The 19,723-nt window shown below is 50.2% G+C and overlaps 3 protein-coding genes and 2 non-coding genes across 10 annotated transcripts in view; 3 read left to right on the plus strand and 2 right to left on the minus strand.

Annotated features, from left to right (window-relative positions):
- LRSAM1 (leucine rich repeat and sterile alpha motif containing 1) overlaps positions 1 to 1,724 on the minus strand; it is a 57,245-nt gene extending 55,521 nt beyond the window's left edge. For 2 of the 6 annotated variants that reach the window (XM_075120428.1, XM_048823438.2), the window contains exon 1: positions 1,447 to 1,580. The gene's annotated coding sequence lies outside the window, so the exon portion shown is untranslated. Of the gene's footprint in view, positions 1 to 797; positions 953 to 997; positions 1,392 to 1,446 lie in introns of those variants that run through there. The other 4 variants (XM_075120425.1, XM_075120427.1, XM_048823437.2 and 1 more) reach the window with 4 other exon arrangements.
- A 292-nt stretch (positions 1,725 to 2,016) lies between these two features.
- RPL12 (ribosomal protein L12) lies at positions 2,017 to 6,976 on the plus strand. Its single transcript, XM_048823442.2, has 7 exons — positions 2,017 to 2,180; positions 2,471 to 2,544; positions 3,557 to 3,655; positions 4,609 to 4,690; positions 5,501 to 5,587; positions 6,678 to 6,790; positions 6,883 to 6,976. Exons 1-7 carry the CDS (start codon positions 2,144 to 2,146, stop codon positions 6,886 to 6,888), a joined length of 498 nt encoding a protein of 165 aa, XP_048679399.1. The 5' UTR covers positions 2,017 to 2,143; the 3' UTR covers positions 6,889 to 6,976.
- Positions 4,244 to 4,373, plus strand: LOC125623707 (small nucleolar RNA SNORA65). Its single transcript, XR_007353085.1, has one exon. It is a non-coding gene; the product is annotated as a small nucleolar RNA SNORA65 (small nucleolar RNA).
- On the plus strand, positions 5,243 to 5,370 carry LOC125623706 (small nucleolar RNA SNORA65). Its single transcript, XR_007353084.1, has one exon. It is a non-coding gene; the product is annotated as a small nucleolar RNA SNORA65 (small nucleolar RNA).
- Positions 6,977 to 7,940: 964 nt separating the features above from the next.
- STPG3 (sperm-tail PG-rich repeat containing 3) lies at positions 7,941 to 15,513 on the minus strand. The gene is made up of 7 exons (XM_048823444.2): positions 15,398 to 15,513; positions 14,451 to 14,515; positions 12,458 to 12,601; positions 12,036 to 12,124; positions 11,169 to 11,286; positions 10,051 to 10,176; positions 7,941 to 8,169 (listed from the first exon to the last, which is right to left on the minus strand). Exons 1-7 carry the CDS (start codon positions 15,511 to 15,513, stop codon positions 8,036 to 8,038), a joined length of 792 nt encoding a protein of 263 aa, XP_048679401.1. The 3' UTR covers positions 7,941 to 8,035.
- Between the last annotated feature and the right edge of the window lie 4,210 nt (positions 15,514 to 19,723).

Here is a 19,723-nt window from a genome sequence, read left to right on the forward strand (position 1 = left end):
ATATGAGGAGCGATTAAAAAGAGTGGGACTTTTCAGCTTGGAAAAAAGACTAGGAGGGGATATGATAGAGGTCTATAAAATCATGACTGAATAAGGAAGTGTTATTTACTCCTTCACATAACATAAGAACCAGGAGTCATCCAATGAAATTAACTGGCAGCAGGTTTAAAACAAACAAAAGGAAGTACTTCTTCACACAACATACAGTCAACCTGTGGAATTTGTTGCCAGAGGATGTTGTGAAGGCCAAAACAACAACAGGATTCAAAAAGAACTAGATAAGTTCATGAAGGATACGTCCATCAATGGCTATTACCCAGGATGGTCAGAGATGCAACCCCATGCTCTGAGTGTTCCTACCCTCTGCCAGAAGTTGGGAGTGGATGACAGGGGATGGATCACTCGATTGCCCAATCTGTTCATGCCTTCTGAAGCACCTGGCACTGGCTACTGCTGGAAGACAGGATACTGGGCTGGATGGACCATTGGTCTGACCCAGTATGGCCATTCTCATGTTCTTATTCCCCTCCAGTGCACAACCTGCTATCAGTTACTCCATTAGCTCAAGTGGCAGAAGTCTGTGTGGTGGATCTAAAGGTTCCAACCACACTGATGACACATATGGGTGTCAATGTGTCTTATACCATATGACCATGTAATTACAAAACTGTATCATACATACAAGCAAGGACGCTGATTGAAGGCTGCACAAGCACTCTTTCATACAGTCCAAGGCCAGAAGGGACCATTGTGATTACCTAGTCTGACTTTCCGTACAACACAGAGCAGATACCTGCCTCAAAATAATTCCTATAGCCGATCTTTCAGAAAAATAGCCAATCTTGATTTTAAAATGGTCAGCGATGGAGAATCCACCACAATCCTTGATAAATTGTTCCAGTGGTTAATTACCGTCCCTCACTGTTAAACATTTACGCCTTATTTCCAGTTTGAATACTGGCATTGCCTAACTTTGAGTCATGCCTGAACTTCCAACCTTAATAATGTTCTTGTCACAGGTTTCTGGGTGTACGTGCACGTCACGCCGCTGACCAGGCGAAGCTGCACCTGCGATGTGCAAGCGGCGACCGTGCCAGCCGGGATCCGAAGGCGCTGACGAGTCCCGAGCCGGCCGTCAACCCCTCGGAGGCAGGACGGGGCCTCTCGCCAGGGCCGGGGGCTGGCGGGCAGTTGGCCGGAGGGGAACGCCAGGCCCAGCCGCTCCGCTCCCAGCTCAGGCCGCGCGGCGGGCCGGGAGGAGGGCGGCCGCCGCAGCCCAGCGCGGAAACCCCGGGGCAGGGGGAGCCCCACAGGACCGGCCACCTCGCGGCGGGGCAGCCGGCCCGGCCGCCGGGACCCCGGGCAGCTACAGCCAGGGCCGGCGGGGAGCTCCGCCGACGGCCCCCGGCGGGCTCCCCTCACGCCCGACCTCGCCCCCCGACTCACCGCGCTCCGCTGTCACCGCAGGGACTTCCGGGCTCCCCGCCCCGCGGCTGCGGGGTCACATGACCTGACCGCGCCGCCACGGAGGCGAGGCCAGAGCGCCCCACTCTCCAGGCGTGGGAGTGGTGGGGGCGGAGCGGGCGGCGCCCGCACAGCGAGCCGCCTCGCGATCCGGAGTCCCAGGGACCTGCAGCTAGACGGGGATTCGTTACCGTGCGAGCTAGGCTGGGGGCTTTGCCCACCCCAACATGGCGGCTAGCTCGCCTCTGGGGGCCTTGCCCACACACAACATGGCGGCCGAATCCCCCGCCCTCCTGGGGGCTCTTGCCCACGCCTAACATGGCGGCTAGCTCGCCTCTGGGGGCCTTGCCCACACACAACATGGCGGCCGAATCCCCCGCCCTCCTGGGGGCTCTTGCCCACGCCTAACATGGCGGCTAGCTCGCCTCTGGGGGCCTTGCCCACACACAACATGGCGGCCGAATCCCCCGCCCTCCTGGGGGCTCTTGCCCACGCCTAACATGGCGGCCGGGTGTGGCTTGCATGGGTCTCGCGAGATCTCGGCTAGTATATGTTGCGCGGCCGACGGCATCTCCGGCCTCTCATGCGCGCTGCTCTAGGCCGGGAGGTGGCAGGAGCTGTCTGAGTCTCGCGTCCCGGATCCGGCTCCGGCTCCATCCGCCTCGGGCCCGCCGCCGCCATGCCGCCCAAGTTCGACCCCAACGAGATCAAAGTCGGTACGTTGGTGCGGGGCGGCCCGTGAGGTGCCGGGCCTGGGGCCGCGGCGGCCGGGGAGCCCTGTGCCCGGGCGGGGAGCGTCCCCCTGCGCGGGGCGGCCTGGCGCGCTCTGCCTGCGGGTGCCCGGCCTGGGCGCCGAGAGCCCCCGGCCAGCCGCTCTGCTCCCGCGCGGGGAGACGCGGCCGCCGGGGTCCCCTGCGCGGCTCAGGCCGCTCCCGCCGGGCCCAGGGGCCTGGCAAGGCCCGCGTGCTGCGCGAGCGCCCTGACGCCTCTCTCGCTTTCTCCGCAGTGTTCCTGAGGTGCACCGGCGGGGAGGTCGGCGCCACTTCCGCTCTGGCGCCTAAAATCGGCCCGTTGGGTTTGGTGAGTGGCGCTGGGAGGGGGTTGCTCTGTGTCGCTCGCGGTATGACCAGGTGCTTGGCAGATGCTGCTGAAACTGTCTGTAACTGATGCCTGGATGGCTACGCTGCTAAAGGGGTATGATTAGGGTGAAGTTACTTTAGTCTAATCGAGAGATTTTTGTCCTAACGTGAACCTCTAAAACCCCCCTACAGGATAGCCATGAGCTGAAATCTAACCGTGTATCCTGAGCTCCAACTGTGTGAGTCCTGAGCTAGACTGAGTCAATTGCCTCTTTAAGTACAGGAATCCAGTGTACCCGCTTCCCGTTTAGATAGGAGCCCTCTTTACAGAGACTGCTAAGGCTGTAAACTGGTCAGTTGCTCAACATAAAAGGAGTTAGCTCTTCTAAAATGCTGTAGGTTTTGCCATGGATGTGAGTTTGCTCCTTGTGACTGGGCAGAGAGCAAACTTGCAAGAAATTGAACTTAGCCTTGTTTTTGTATAACTAGGCTATTGTATCTCTTTGGGTGTGGTGTGTGAACATGTTAGTGCACCTCCCTGGGTGTGAGGGGGGCCCTGGTTTTGAGATGGGCTTTTTGAAAAGGGGGGGGGGGGGAATTTAGCAAAATAGAAGGGCCACTGAAGGGAGTGAGAAGTGTGATTGGGCATGGGAAATGACTGAGAGTGGGAGTGGACTGGCGCAAATAGCCAGTTAAGGCAGAGGAAAAACTGCAGAAAGCTGTTTAATGTGTGTCTAGCAGTCCTCGCTGCCACTTACTCTGGGTTTGTGGCTCGCTCTGCTGAGGCATTGCTCTCTCCATGAGATTTCAGAGATCCACAGAGGGGTTTGTATTTGCTCACATCAGTGAATTTAGCTGTTTGGGAAGAGGGGAATCTTTCAAATACAGCAATAAAAATAACTGCCGGTACAGGGCATGAAGTGTACAGCATAATACGGGAGTTCAAACTAATGAGTGTTGGAAAATCTCTCTGAAGAGAAAATAATCAATTAAATGCTTGTTCTTGCCTTCAGTCTCCCAAAAAGGTTGGTGATGACATCGCCAAGGCAACAGGTGACTGGAAGGGGCTGAGGATCACCGTGAAACTCACTATCCAGAACAGGCAAGCTCAGGTACTAAACGCCAGAAGGGATGGCTTGGTGGGAGAAGCGCCAGGTTTGAAACACCTGCGTTTGCTTGAACCACAAGTGTCAATCCCGGCAGGGTTGACTCAGCCCTTCATCCTTCCGAGGTAGATAAAATGAGTTCCATGCAGTTTACTGTGTGGGGGTCTCCTGGACGAGACCTTAAAAACAAAGTCCTTCCTAATCTCTGAAGAGCTGGGGTGTATCCAATGTCAGAACTGTCTCTGGTCCACCATCCAGAGGCAGCTGCATTTCAGTGTATAATTCAGGGCTGTCCAGGCTAAAGATGCTGTGTGTGCCACTGTGCTCAGAAATAGTGGAGTGTGTCTGAATCAAGAGCAGGCATCAAACTGACTGTCAGAGTTAATGACAACAGAATGGAGAGGAACAAATGAGTTCATCAGTCTGCCAGGGTTGGTATTGTATTGGTCTTGGAACCATGGCAACACTCTGAGAGACTACTATGGGGGAACCGTTGGCTGATACTGGAGATGGGGTGGAGAGCAAGTTTTTAGACCAGGGAAACACTGTGCCAAACTGGAATATTCCAACTACTCTTCAGTATACTTGTAGCCACCCGCCACCATACCTGTCTTGTACTGAAGTGACTGGTGTACTCCAGTGGTGTGCTGAGAGGAATCCCCAGCTTAGGAAGCAGGGCTATTCTGTGTGTGGAGAGCTCTGTGCCGAAAGGCTGGGAACATTGAATCACACGTCTTCCCATAGAGAAGAATAGTAACAAGCATGTCGAGTACACACAGGTGGGAGGGTGATCCCAATTATTTTCTAGTAAATACAATGCATTTAGGTTTATTATAGTTCTGTGTGCGTGTGAGTTGGAGGCTGTTAGCTCTTTCAAGACTGATATTTGTCAAGCATTCTGGATTTGCTCTCTGACCTCAGTATCTCCTAAAGAAAACATGTTCCCCTCCCCCAATCAGATCGAGGTTGTCCCTTCTGCCTCTGCCCTGATCATCAAAGCCCTCAAGGAGCCTCCTCGTGACAGGAAGAAGCAGAAGAACAGTAAGCTTTCTTTTTTGCTAACTTCCATTGGTCACTGGTGCTAAGTGGTGCAGCCAGCCAGCCCAGATCTAGCTGGCTGTCACTTAACTTGCTTGCCTCCAGTTTACTCCTCTGCAAAATGGGAATATTTGCCAACCTTGTAGGGGATTGTGGGGCTTCATTAATGTTGTGAAGCACTTCACGATTTCAACCTGCAAGGCACAGAAGTACAATCCAAGATCTATCTGAAGGGGAAATTACTCCCTAGGATGCAGGGTATTGAAATGATTTGCCTGTGGATCATTGTACTTTTATGACCAGCTCCATGGTTCTCAAACTTTTGTATTGGTGACTGCTTTCACACAGCAAGCCTCTTGAGTGTGAACCCCCTTTACAAATTAAAAACACATTTTTTATATTTAATGCTATCATAAATGCTGGAGGCAAAGTGGGGTTTGGAGCTGACAGCTTGTGACCTCCACATAATAACCTCATGACCCCATGAGGTGTCAGGACACCCAGTTTGAGAACCCCTGGAGTTTGTCTGGTCTAAAAACTTCAGAAAAACAGCCACCTGCCACTGTACCTGTCTAGTATGAAGTGCCTGGTACAATCCAGTGGTGAGCTGATAGAAAACACCAGCTTAGGAAACAGAGTTATTCTCTTTGTGGGTAACTCTGTGCCAAAGTCTGGGAACACCAGATGATAAACCAAGGAATGAGTGTGCTGCTATACTGTCCCCCTACCCTCTTCACTCCCAGGGTTGAGATGTTGAACTGATTTGTTTGTTGCTCTTCAGAGGACTCACTGGTGTTTTGATTTTGTTCACAGTTAAACACAGTGGCAGTGTCAGCTTTGATGAGATAGTAAACATTGCACGCCAGATGAGGCACAGGTCCTTGGCCCGGGAGCTCTCTGGTAAGAGCAGTATGCTGCTAGGGGGTTACTAATGCGGTGGCTGCCATAGGCTGGTCCTGAGTGCCTGAACCAGCTCTGCCTTCTGAACTGCAGAGCCCCTCATCCTGCTTGTCTACCCACTAGCTGGCCTACTCTGCAGCTCTGGGCTCCATGCCAGTTTTCACTTATATTTCCTGGTGTGAATGGGTAGATCCATGAGCATGGACAGTCAAGCTGGCAGAGGCAGAACATGGCAGGACTTTTTTTTTCCCCCATACTCCTGACCCTGCCACAGTGCAGTCTGTTTCCAAAGGGGACTAGCCAGTCCCCTGCTGACAGATACCTGGGCATTAGCTAGCTTCCTAAACTACAATATAAGTAGCTTCCATATCTGATTCAGTTTATCAAGATACCTTAGTCTTAGAAATAGGTCAGACCTGCTTAGTAACAGGCCTGTCTTACTGAGATACATTCAGCCAAGTCAGCTCTGAAAGGGGATACGAAGGGAACTTATGAATGTTCTTCTGGAAGGTCCCATGTACCTTCCTGTCCTGAAACATCAGTGGCCTTTCTAGATTGACATACCCAGGAGACAGTGTGCTGCACTGATGCAGGAGACCCAGGTTCCAGGATATGCTCATTATGCCCTCAGCAGTGAATCCTGCTAATGTACCTTGCAGACCTCTGGGGATGGAGGTTATAGCTTGTATAGATAGAAAAATGGCATAGGGCAGTGATTTTCAACCTATGATCCATGGATCCCTGGGGGTCCCCAGACTATGCCTAAGATTTCCAAAGGGGTCTGCACCTCCATTAGAAATTTTTTTAGGGGTCACTGGACCCCAGGAGAGGAGCCTCCCATATAACACACGCCAAGCCTCCTTGCACCCATTCATCAAACAGTTCAGTATTTAACAGACTTCCACCAGGAGGGAGACATGCACAGGAATTAACATGCTGTTGTACGTCACTGACCTGCTGCTACCAGAGTACCTAGCAGGGACACTTTTTTCCCCCAATGGAAAAATCTGAACTCTGAAAGCAAGTCAGGCTTTGTCTGTGTGTCACCACTGTGTTGGAGGTGGTCTAAGATGCAGTCTCTCTGTTACAGGAACTATTAAGGAGATTCTAGGAACTGCTCAGTCTGTTGGCTGCAATATTGATGGCAGGCATCCTCATGATGTCATTGATGACATCAACAGTGGCACAATAGAATGCCCAGCTGTAAGTCTCAAACTTCAGTTGAAATTGACTAGCATTGTCTAAGAACAAAATATCTCTTTACTAATGGGAGGCTTGTTTTGTTTTTTCAACAGAGCTAAGACAGAAACCAAGAACTCTCAACATGAAAGCTGATTAAGATTTTTTGTGACAATTGGGAAACCTCAATAAAACCTGCATTGAGTGAGAGTGGTCTGGTAATTTAAATACAGGATCCAGGTTGTCATCTGAAGGTGCAAAATGCTGGAATCTAAACACATGGTTGATTCCAGACAATCTGTATTCTGCCACATCAAGATTACAGGATTTTTTTCTGGTCACACACTGAACTAATATCTAGTACCTACACCAACAGGTTGTCCTTGAGACAACCCCTGCATTTTGGAATGGAGAAAACATGCCACAGAAATTTACAAAGGTTAAAAGTGGAGATTGCCTCTCAACTCCTATCCTCTTAAAACTTGCCATCATAAATAGATGTATTCCTTGTGAGCAGGTGGTTTATTCAGAATAGTAAATCTGTGCAAATCTTAATTTATGCTAGTGCTATGTGTACCTAACAGCTAGAAGGGCATAAATAACTGATACCTTTGCATGTGTAGGCTATGGAGAACTGCAGTCATGTCATAAAATGTAATACAGCCTGCAAGCAGATTGTTCAGGTGGCTAGCTTAAGCTAATGCATTTAAATTATGAAGCTTTCACCTGTGGTAGTGATGAAACAGGATACAGCATGATCTTGACATTACATGACTTCCATCTTAAATGGAAATTTACTCCTGAACACCCCGCTGTGTTAAATATACTTAGACAAATCTGTTTTAATAACAGGTAAAAAGTGAGTGCTCCCAAAGTCCTCTGCTTGAGCATCTGTGAAGGCAGGCACCCTGGTTCTTAGTGTGTAATAGGTACCTAGTCCAATTCAAAACTTCAATTTTCAAGGGTTTATTACTTGTAAATGTGTGTCTGGTCAACATTAGCATTCTCAATTTCTAACAGCAAAAGCTACCCATTATTACAGTACAGCTCCAAGCTTCATAGGTGTACTGGGCTTGTACTTCTCTCTCTGAATAAACAGGTTGTTTCAGATCAGAATCCATGTAGGGAGGTGACTTAGTAATAGAGTACACTGCATAATGAATCTTAGTCTGTGTTAACTTTGTGAGCCTCTTTAGATGAACACACTACATGGGCTGCTGTTAAGCAGATGGAAAATGAGCAAAGTTATTTGGTCTTTGCAGCTCCTGTTCAGAGAGTTGTGAAGGGCCCGGTTTCATGTCTCTTAGGTCTCCTGATGCCCTGGATGATGACACTTGGGCAGCTGGGCAAACGAGCTATGTGCCCCTTCTCAACATCATATGATCCTGGTCCTGGTGTGTTTCCTGAAAGGAAGAGAACCCAGCAGCTGGTACATCTTAAATTTGTGGACGATCTGCCCTTCTCTTGGTACTAAAAGGCTTCCTCTAAGAGTCTCTGCTCAGCATTTCATGTGCAGATAGACATTAGGACCCCACCACCCGTGGCTTTCCTAACTACATGTAAACAGGATCTTAGTGCTGTCCATGAATTAATTACTAGCATGTGAAATGCATCCTGTGAGCTTTAAGATTTCACCTACTGCTGTAAAAAACAACTCCATAGTTGCTTCTGCTCCCCTTGATGTGTCTGGCAGGGTGGTTTAGGTGTATACAGACCTAATGAAATTCAGATGCTGTAGCCTGCATGTTTTGATTTAAATGTTCCAGCTACAAAGATCTGGTGCAGGAGCCGAAGCGCTAGAATATGCGAACTACCACTTCAGTGGAAAAGTACTAACTCAAACTGAACGTCTGAAGGGCTAGATTTCCAGCGTGTTTAAAATTGCCATTCTACAATTAGGCTGGGTATCTGCAAATGACAATAGCCCCGTACATGAATGGCAGGAACAGCAGTGGTTGTAAAACTTCTGAAGCTGAGCATGCTCCCAGTGAGTTTTGCCCTTTACAGCAGTAACTTTACAAAGGGCCATTTTCACTTACACTGGACAAAGGCAGTTTTACCAGCATAGGATTTATTCTTAAAATATTTAGACCCTCTGTAAGAACCACATTCTGCACATGATCTTTGTCCTGGCTTCCTCTTCTCGGTGTAACATCCACTCCTATCAGGGCTATTATACAGTCTAACTTTCTGAACCAGGCTACAACTTGTAACTGAAAACCCAATGCAGCCTTTGCCGGGTAACTTCTGAGCTAGAACAGCCTCTTCTCGCTGTAGTATGAAAGTAAGGGATGTGCCCGTGGAAGGATTTACAATAGTGTGTGTGCAGTGCTATCATGATCTCTTAAATATGAACACTAGTCAACTGCAGCTCAAAATGCTTTGCAGCTGTAACCTAGCACATGTGCTGCCTCCCACCCTGGCTCACCTCTTCAGTTTACAAGGGGAAACTGAGTCAGACAGCTCAAGTGACTTATCCAAGCTGGCTGCTGAGGTTGCGTCAGCTGGGATTAGGACAGAGCAGTCCCTATTTCTATCTCAGTTCCCCTTTTCAGGAGAGAAATTCCTGTGTTCGGTCAGATTTTCAAGGGGATGCTGAGCAATCCTAAAAACCTGACTACTTCTTGAGGTACCTAAAGGGGAGCTAAACTCTTTTGAAAACCTTGTAAATCTGAAAATTCTCTGGTCCTAATACCAACTAAGGTCAGGTCTACACTTCACTTTAGATACTATAGTAATGGGGGGAGGGGTGATTTTGTTTTTAAACTAGCACAGAACTAGCCCTAGTGCAGAAAAATTGGTCGTGACCCATAGTGAGAACCACTGGACTATGCCAAAGCTGCTTGTTTTGCTGTGGGTCCTTTCCCACATTGAATAGAACAATGTTTCCCAATTCATACTGAGCTTTGACAAAATATGTGGCCCCCAAATTGGCTGCTGCTACCTGTTTTATCCTCAAAACAGAACTTCTGCTTAATCAGTTTTTTTCTGTCAGTGGTGTTTCACTATCACCCATGAGTGTGAAATTATCAGTGTCCAGCTTGACTACTCCCGTGTTTTCAAGAATGGCATCTGTATGCTCCATCCCTTCCCCTGAAAAATCTCAGAGGGGAAGAGAAATGGGAATATGGTACGAAGAATAGGGGAGACAATTGCAATAACGCAGGGAGTATGCAGGAAGTTAGTTGCTCTGTAGCAAACTGCTGCTTAGCTTGCACGGTGAAGTGTGTATACAGCCAGAGAGTAATAGATTTAATTGCACAGGGCTTTGATGTTTTTTTTACCTGAAGTGCCCCATTGATGAGTCCCCTGTGGCCGGTTTCTTATAGTGTAAGAAGGTGAGGTCTGCAACACCTGGAAATATGCTGGTGTTGTGTCATATTTATTTGGTGCTGGATCAATTTGAGCATCTGGAAAAAGAAATGGGAAAGTATGATACCAAACTCAGGACTAAAATAAAACCTGGAGACTCTTTGAAGAGACAGTGGTGTTGGGGTCTGCCCTATCATCTTGCTAACAGCATAGAATCAGGACCTAGGACCGTAGCTCCCATAATATACAGGTGTGACTTTTCAACAACCAACTACACTGTGCAACCCTGTGTTCACATGTGGCTCTACAGCAACAAAGTGCTGTGTTTGAGCAAACAGATTTTTGGTTCAATGTGTATTTTACCTGCCTTGTCAAGTCACACCCCTAGCTGAGTGGGTGAAATTTTACAAGGCTGAGCAATGGTGAAGGAAAAAATAAAAAAAATACTTTGACCATGTCCTTTTAAGAGGTAAAATGCTAGCTCTTCTCTGTGTACATGGGGGACAGCTAGAGAGTTACAGAAGGATATAAACTATTAGAGAACAGTGCTGGGGAAGCAGGCTTCATAGAATATCAGGGTTGGAAGGGACCTCAGCGGGTCATCTAGTCCAACCCCCTGCTCAAAGCAGGACCAATCCCCAACTAAATCATCCCAGCCAGGGCTTTGTCAAGCCTGACCTTAAAAACCTCAAAGGTAGGAGATTCCACCTTAAATGAGGCCTTGAACAACAGGGTACTGCTAATGCTGAGAGCTGCACTGAGATCAGCTAGACAGAAGAGAGGGACCCACCCATAGCAATAAAGTGTAGGCCCTTAGCTGCCCCAAGAAGGGCACATGCAGGTCTGACAGCAGCCCAGAGAGCTGTGCTGGGGAAGATGGTCAGAGAGCTAAGAGGAGACTACCTTACTGGGCACAGGAACTTGGGAGGAGTCAGTGTTAATAGCAGAGCCATAACTGGGCATTTTAGCATCCAGGGTGAGAGCATATTTACACCCCATACTGCTTTTTTGTCATTTTTCTGCCCCCATGGCTTTGTGGGCGGCTGCTCTGCTCACCCCACCTGGTTATGGCCCTGATCAGAACACTCACCTTTGCTGACAAGGCTGAATTTCCCCTTTCTCCCAATGCTGTAGCTCGGGTACCCTGGTCTGCTGGCCTGCCGGGGGCCCAGGGTCGAGGCCTGCGTGTAGTGGAATGGAGACGGCCACTACCAGAACAGAGTTAGTCTTATCAAAGCACAGTGCTAAGTAAAGCAACAGACATTACTGTGAAGGGCAGATCCCTCTGCAGGAGCATTAGGGAGACTTGTGCACTGTGGGTCTACGGGGAAAGAGGGTCTGGAACACTCAGGGACCCCTCAGTTACCGGAAAGGCTGAGGTCATGGGTGGCTAAAGTGATGGCCAGCGTGATCATTAGTGAAGAGGAGCAGTCTGGATCCAGGCTGCTCCAGTTCTGCTAGGTCATATAGAGCTCTTTAAATGCTATGCCTACACTGTCTCTCTTTGCCATCTGCTCCCCCTACTGCCTGAAGTGTCCTCCCCATGTGACTGTGCCATCCTGCTGGCCACATGCTCAACTCAAGTCTGAGCCTTGTCCATCCCAGCCCTGTGCCTTGGGCAGTCATTTACACAAGTGTAAAACGCATGCAGAGTGGATGTAAAATGCTACCAGCTCCCAAGGGCAAGCATTTTGCATTGGCTCTGCACTGCTGTGAATGGCTGCACAAGGTCCAGGGCCATGCAATAATCTTTTTCCTCCACAATGGAGGCTCTTTGCACACAGGGGTGAGAAACACAGTCTCTGCCATGGCGGCTCATTCGGTCTCAGATGTGTGGGCTGGTGGAGGACAGAGCCTGGGAGAATACCACCTCCTGTTTTTTTCCAGTCTGAGCTCTGGGAGGGGGAGAGGAATTTGTAAAGATTCAACCAAAGAGAAATAAACAAGCATCACCTACATTGCTCTCTGTGTTAAAATCCGCCTTCCTGGTAAAGGGGCTTTTGCTCTGGAACCAGGACTTCTGCCAGGATCTGCGGCCTCCCCCCTCTGGAGAAAACAAACAGCAAAGGGTAAGTCTGGGGAGCTGCTCCCTTCACCCAGGAGCCCTTTGCTCCGCCTATACAAGCACTTGGTAGGACGTAGGGAGAGCGGACTGAAATAACACTTCCACCAGACAGACAGACACCTGAAGAGCCACAGCTGTGCAATTCACTACTCCCCATCCCAGGGCAAAAAGTTAAGCATACCAGTATTGTTTGGGTTGGGGTAGGACGTAGCAGGCCCAGTCCTGGACCAGGACACCATGGTGCTAGGTGCTGTTCAGACACACACTGGGAAACATCTGGTCAGTGACTGAAAGCAGGTCATCCCACTGAATACCTCTAGGGGGCGTCTTCCTCCCAAAGGTATAGGCTGGAGCACTGGTCTCCCTGCAGCTCCTGGTGGGTGGCGAGTAGGCAGCTGGCCCAGGGCTATCTACATTGATGACCAGAGGCGGGCGGCTATCCATTGCCTCTCTATATCCTAGGAAAACAGCACAACATGGTGAAGGAGCCAAGCTCATTGGGGTAAAGGGCTGGCTGCATGGTCCATGCCCCATCTGTAAGTTACACGCTCCAGGGCTGCTCTGGAGCTGGCTGGGCTTTCAGGGGAAGCGCAGCTGCCAGCAGCCATCGTTTGTTCAGCATTGCCCCAGGTTCTCGCAATCGCCCCTGGGGTAGTTCAGCCCAAGCCAGTGCCCTGGCATGTGGGAGGTGGTTCTCGCACAGCGATGCTATGCCCTTCTAAGCCCTATAGACCCACTCATGGCTACAGGAGCCCCCAAGCCCCTCTGCCAGCTGCCCTCAGCTGGACTCGGCAGCAGCACAAGGTGCTGGAGCTCAGTGCTAGCAAGAGCCTGGTGCTCCTGTGGGTGGAGGAAGAAGAGGCCAGCCCTGGCACTGGCTGGGAGAAGTCTGACCCAACGGTTGGTAAATACCCAGAACTAGAGCCCATCCCATTGGGGTGGAGAGGAGAGTGGGAGTAGATAACGTGGGGGGAGGGAGTGGAAGGGTGGGAGAAGAGGAGAGGCCTGTGGGGAAAGTGGGGGTATGGTTCGGTGAGGAGAGGGGTCCCCTGTGAGGAGAGGTGGGTGAAGATGGAGCTTGGCAGATCCTGGAGGAAGCAGGACCTGGGCCAGGAAGGCAAAGGCTGGAATAGCCAGGCCTTTGGGTGTTTGCTGGGACATCCCCGCACTGAGCAGCTGCTCCAGGAGATGTGCAGTAGGTGACCGGCGTAGGTTGGCCTTGCCTGATAGACCTTGTGCTCTGGACACCCCCTGCTCTGGCACAGTGGGGTGGGCTCCTGGCACGGCTGTCTGCTGCTGGGTGCAGACACCTCCCTTGTGACCTCAGTGTATGTTTGGGCTGCTGGATCCTAGACCCAAACCACTGGGGCCTCCCCCACCCTGACGTCCTTCCTCTCCGGGACTTGGGCTCTGTGCTCAAACATAAGGGACTCTTCTGTGGCGGAGGCCATGGGCCACCATGACAGAGCCAGCTTCAGTGTGTTTTAGTGTGTGACTGTGGTTGCACTGGAATGTTGGGAGACGTTTCCTCCCCACACATGGGCTGGCTAATCCTGGACTTTAGGAATCTAGCAATGCTTCCTCCTGGGCCTTGGCCTTGAAAAGATGGGCATGCAAATGGGGAGCCTGGCTGTTTGTGCTGCTGCCAGCCTTCCTCCCTCCCCTGCAACTGGGTGCTGCTAAGTGCTGCTACCCAGACCCTAGTGAAAGCCCCCTTGGCGCACCTGCTCCTGGAGACCAGTAGGAACCGGAGATGAGCTTGGGGTGCTCAGATCCTGCATTTTGCCCTGTAGCCATATCGAGTAGGGACCAAAATCTCAGCAGGGAAGGAGCCAGTCTCCACTGTCTCTTGCGGCCTGACTAATGCAGCCACTGACAGACCATGGCCACCCAGCACAGTGTACTCCTGCCTCCTTGGTATCCCAACAGGAGTAGGGCAGGGGATACATGGTTGGCAGCAGGGGAGAGACGGGTGACAGAAGGACGGGGGCTTTTGCCAGCCTGGCTGAAGGAAAAGAGGGCCCCGCTTCCCTGCAGCAGCCATTTATTAATAAATAAAAAGGATCAGTTGCTGGCCACAGTGTAAAGCATTTCACTGGGAAAACTCCAGGGAAAGCTTGTGCTGAAGAGAGTCTTGACGTCCCTGCTGAGATTCTCGTCCCTACTAAATATGGCTACGGGGAAAAATGCCGGATCTGAGCACCCCAAGCTCAGCTGAGCTAAGCAGTTTGAGCTCATCGCTGGTCCGCAGCACCGTCCAAGGCTGGATTCCCCCTAGCCTAGGCCATCTGAGGCACTTGTACTTACTGCTGCCCTTCAGCACACTGATCTGCGGTAACAGAAGCGTGCTGGGTTCACTATTCAGGCGACCCCTGCAAACAAGACACATATTGAGCATCAGTCCCTCCCCACAGCCTTGGGCAGTGCTGAGCCCTCTCTGGGAGGAGCTGCCCCCATGACACACAGAAGTGGCAAGGTGGGTATTAAGGTACAGAGTTGACGCCAGCTTCAAATACAGATAAAATAGAATCGTACCAGCTGTGTTCAAAGAGTGCACCTTTGAGCATGTGGGGAGCAGCACAAACAGACTATAACAGGAATCAACAGGGACAGCACAAAAAACAGTAAAGAACTGGGTCTGTGCCCAGGCCCTGTGCACAGGGCCTGGCCTGGGAATTTGAGCTGGGGAGTGACAGAGCATGCAGTGCTGGTTTCAGGCAGTGGTAATCTTCCCCGCACCAGCCCTGAGATGAATCATGGAGCTCAGTCACCCGGGGATGCTGCTGGGATTGCAGACAAGGGTGCCCATTGGGGTGGAAATAGCAGATTGAGGCTATGACTGGAGGCCACCAACCTCGCTGCTGCCCAGCCACTGAACAGCTGCCAGGTCGTGATGATGTTTGGTCGCTATCAGTCTGGACTTACTAAATCTGTGACCTGACTGTGGATGGCACAATGTCCCAGTGACATTCCCCTGAGCTCCTGGTGAACCAAAGGGAAGGGGGCTCTAACACTGCCATGGAGTTGTCCTGTTAGCGAATAGCTCAAACCCGACACCTGTGTTAACTCTTCAAACCTGAGCTCAGCATCAGAATCTCATGATTCTGGGGGCAGAATGAAAACCCGCAGATGAGGACCTCCAGAGCGTGTGACCAACCCTAAGGGCAGAACCCCTGGGCGCACAGGAGCTGCCCCAGCAGATGGGAGGGCACTGAGAAAATCCCCCTTCTTTAAACATGCTTGTCCAGTGTTACCAGTGGTACTGTGTGTGCTGCTTGTTGAGCAATGGTTTCCCACGTGGTTTCCAGTGCTGGTTGCCGTTCATGTAGTATTGGGCCCAAAACTTGGTGAGTTTTTGCTGATATTCCATTTCTGCGACGGAGAAATGTGTCTTGCCCTTCTGTGTTGGCGGGGGGGGGGGGGGGGGCGGCTGTCCTCCAGCCATTGGATGGAATAATAGCTCCCCTCTGTGTGACATCAGCAAGTCCCTGTATTCTGAAGATTTGTAATTCCATTCTCCCTTGTTGCAGCAGCCCTGGGGAGATGGAACCACTCTGCTAGCCTTTCTGTGTGACCTTGTGGAAGGCACTTCCCCGCTCTGCTTTAGAGCCTGGCTAGACTGGGGGACTCTGCCCCAGCAGTGACATCAGTTCAAACCTCTAGTGTAGAGACACGGCACTAGTGCAAAGCAGGGCTCCCGCCAGAGAGACTTAGGGTACATACACTTTGCGATGTAAGCCCTGGCTCAGACCCAGAGGCAAACCCAAACCCCTGTTAGTCTATACACAAATCTGTCTGACTTGGGACTGGGCCCAGAACTCCACAGGGGTGGAAGGGTCAAGTCTGGTTCCCCTGGGGGCTCGGGCCCAAATACCATAATTTTGCAGCGTGGACACAGCTTGGGCCCGGGGCAAGGCCCCCCAGACTCAGTCCCTGAGAGCGAGCTGACGCTGTTGTATTGTTTAGCCTCTCTATCCCAAAAGCGGTAAATGACTCCCAAGAAACGGAAGTGGCCCCTCTTGTTCTAGTACAGCAGCTCAGTGTTTAACCCTTTCATTTTATTCTGACTGATGAGCTGCAAACACATTGAACCTTCTCCTGTATTTGCAATGGCCACCACCAGAAAAAGTCCTTTGCCAAGCACATTGCTTCCAGGTCATGGGCGCACAGCCAGATTTTGGTGACTCTCTGGTGTGAGATGAGCAAAAAGCATGATTTTAACAAGGAATGACCATGTGTACCAAGAAATAGAGAAGAAGCTGGCAGCATTAGGAATCAGGAGTTTGGAGGCAGGCAGGGACAGACTCTAGAAGAGCAGAGAAGGATGGGAGCAAGGGCTGGACAGGAAGCGGGTCTGGTGCAGCTGTGGGGGTGGAATGCATTGAATATCCATCAGGGTGTTGTTACTACCAGGCTTAAATAATGATCTGTTGGCCCTCCTATCCAATCAGGGAGCACAGTCACTGAGGCCATGTTTACCCTACAAACTCATGTTGACGCAAGTTATGTTGGCATAAAGCCACCACAGTTATTATGCGTGCATACTTGGCTCCTTGTGTCGGTGGTGTGTGTGCGTTTGTGTGTACTCACCAGGGATCTCTGTATCAATGCAGAGTGCGGTGAACCATGAGGAGGTCTCCCACTGTGCAACCTACCACCATCCAGTGCACTGCCTTTTGGGAAGTTTTGGCAATGCATGGTGGCAATGAAATGAGTCACATGAGTGACTGGAAGCATGGGCATCAACTTCCCAGTTTTCAACGGTTGCCATCCCATAACGTCATCTGTATCCCACGATTTTTGCATCTTTTTAAAAAATCCCACAAACCTGTGCGGCCCTCCTTGCTGTCTGCCAGCTCTAACAAAAGCATGGAGCCTGTACAGCTCTGCAATATCGTCCTAAGCATTGCAAGCACTGGGTGCAGGATCCTAGAGTATTTGCAGAGCTGCAAGAAGAACCAAATCAGTGGAGGACATGACAATTCCTTGCAGGACAGATTGCTGTGGGACAGCAAAAACCAATTCATGGTTGTTTGTGGCATTCATGGAGCAGCTGCAGATGGTGGAGCGCCACTTCTAAACCTGAGAAAAGAGCACTGACTGGTGGGATTGCATGGTAATGCAGACTTGGGATGACAAGCAGTGGCTGCAGAACTTTTGTATGTGCAAGGCAACATTGCTGGATCTGTGCACTGAGCTGGCTGCAACCCTCCAGCACAGGGATACCAAAAGGAGAGCTGTACTGACAGTGGAGAAGTGAGTTGCCACCATGCATATCCCTATTTGGCACCAGTCCACCTTGCTGCAGAGTACATCAACAGAAAGGGCTACATTTCTATGGTTATGCAAGCATTGGTAGATCACCAGCTCAGCAGGTGTAGAATGACAGTCAAATGTGCTTTTGGTCATCTGAAGGGTCACTGGCGTTGTTTACTCATGGGATTGGACCTCAGTGGGAAAAATATCCCCATGGTTATAGCTGCCTGCTGTGCCCTGCATAATATCTGTGAAGCAAAGGGGGAAAACTTTCTGTTGGGGGGTGGAGGTGGCGCAGCTGTATGCTGAGTTTGAACAGCCAGACACAAGGGCAATTAGAAGAGCTCAATGCGGAGCTGTATGGCTCAGGGCGGCTTTGAAAGACCATTTTAACAGTGAGCCATAGTAATGCATTTTGTTATACTGTGCTCTACCTGGTCCTGCTCTTTTGTGGCCTCTTAGGAATTGGGTGGTGATTGCTGTACAGGTAGGAGTATAAGATTGTCAATACATCTGTTACTTTTGTTTATGAATGATCCTATGAATTGTGTTACACTGTGCAGCAACAAGCAATTGGTTGCTTTCAGACCTGTTAAGCAATTGATAGCAGGTGCTGCAAACTAAAAGATGAGTTACGTTTTAAATAGACCATTTGTAACAGAATTCAGTGCAAAAAAGAAACCATGACTTTATATTTTAAAACAAATATATTTTAAACTTACTAAAATTTAATAAATAAAAAGAAGAGAACCTATGAAGGGGAAAGAACATTCCAGTCCATTTTAGCTACACCTACACCATCCGTGGCTTTCACAGGTCAGTGTACGTGAAGCTGTGATAGTCTTTAATGTCCCCCAGGATGGAGTTGAAGGGATAGTGCAGTGGCCCCTGATGCCATGTGGAATGCTGGAGGGGATAGAGGGATGTCCTGATATTGAGCTCTCAATGGGCTGCAGAGGGAGGCAAGCCTGCATCAAGCACAGTCTACAGCAGAGGTCAGCAACCTATGGCACGCTTGCTAAAGGTGGCGTGCCAGCTGATTTTCAGTGGCATTCTGTTGCCGGCTTGGGGTCCCAGCTGCCGGCCCTGCTCAGCCCGCTGCTGGTCTGGGGTCCCGGCCACCGGCCCTGCTCAGCCCGCTGCCGGCATGAGGTACCAGTAGGGTGACCAGATGTCCTGATAAAATCAGGACTGTCCCGATTTTTAGGTCTTTGTCCCGCGTCCCAACTGATGCACGGTCAGGACGCCATTTGTCCCGATATTGAGGCTTTGGCCGCTCCAGCCGCTTTTTTTTTTTTTGCTTTCCCCATGTGTCCCGATATTTTCTCCATTTCATCTGGTAACCCTAGGTACCAGCTGTCAGCCCCCTACCAGCCAGGGTTCCCGCTCAGCCCACTGCTGGTCCCGGCCACTGGTCCGGGGGTCTCCGCTGTTGGCTCTGCTCCTGGCCTCGGCCTGGTGGTCTGCAGCCGTCCCCAGCTAAGGCCCACTGGCCCCAGCCTGGGGCAGTGAGGGGTGCAGACAGGGGCAAGAAGGGACACGGCTCAGCACCCCCACCTTAAAAATTGTTCCAGTGCCACTGGGATATTTTTAAGTCCTGATTTGCTGCTTATATCAGGCCACACGGAACAGCGCACTGCGTTTGATGTTGCGTGCCCCCGCTGTCACCATTTTTTCCCCCACTGTGAGTTGGGGGGTACATTTGACAAAATGTCAGGTCCTAAAAAAGCAAAGTTAGATGTCTGTTCATTTCAGCCTTTTTGGACAGACAATTGGATTTATTCAAAAGAAGGTCCGTGCTGTTTGTACTGTCTGTTGTGAAAGTGTTGTTTGTCATACATCAGGTGTTCGATGACATTTTGAAACGAAGCACGAAAAAAACCTTTCTTGACGAAGCAGACAATACTGAATTGATCAAAAAGGCAGTAGCAGGATATGAGAAGCAAAGCAGTGTTTAAATGCTTAAATGTAAGTAAAAATCAAGCTACAGAAGGAAGTTACAAGATTGCACAGTGCATTGCAAAAAACGGAAAGCCGTTTACAGATGGGGAACATATAAAAAGTTTTTCTCAGCAGTTCGGAGGTTTTGTTCAATGATTTGCCAAATAAAAATATGATCATATCTAGAATAAAAGAACTTCCTGTCTCTGCCAGAACAGTTGAGAGACGCATAAGGGAAACGGCAGAAAACATTAACGAAATACAGACGACTGCATTAAAAGACACAGCAGTGTTTAGCGTTGCAGCTGTTGAGAGCGTGGATATAAACGACGTTCCACATTTGGCAGTTGTTGCAAGATATTGTGCTTCCAATGAAATCCAAG

This window comes from Caretta caretta, chromosome 16 (genome assembly GCF_965140235.1).
Source record: "Caretta caretta isolate rCarCar2 chromosome 16, rCarCar1.hap1, whole genome shotgun sequence".
Classification (NCBI taxonomy): domain Eukaryota; kingdom Metazoa; phylum Chordata; order Testudines; family Cheloniidae; genus Caretta; species Caretta caretta.

Excerpts from the sequence above, each read along its gene's own strand:
- STPG3 (XM_048823444.2), bottom strand. The coding sequence starts at position 15,513 with ATGGAATATCAGCAAAAACTCACCAAGTTTTGGGCCCAATACTACATG. Across the intron at positions 12,125-12,457 it reads GAGGAAGACGCCCCCTAGAG|AGGGGGGAGGCCGCAGATCC; the intron begins GTATTCAGTGGG and ends TGTTTTCTCCAG. Across the intron at positions 8,170-10,050 it reads TCATCAATGGGGCACTTCAG|GAAACACACCAGGACCAGGA; the intron begins GTAAAAAAAACA and ends TCTTCCTTTCAG.
- RPL12 (XM_048823442.2), top strand. The coding sequence starts at position 2,144 with ATGCCGCCCAAGTTCGACCCCAACGAGATCAAAGTCG. Across the intron at positions 2,181-2,470 it reads CCCCAACGAGATCAAAGTCG|TGTTCCTGAGGTGCACCGGC; the intron begins GTACGTTGGTGC and ends CTTTCTCCGCAG. Across the intron at positions 5,588-6,677 it reads CTTGGCCCGGGAGCTCTCTG|GAACTATTAAGGAGATTCTA; the intron begins GTAAGAGCAGTA and ends TCTCTGTTACAG.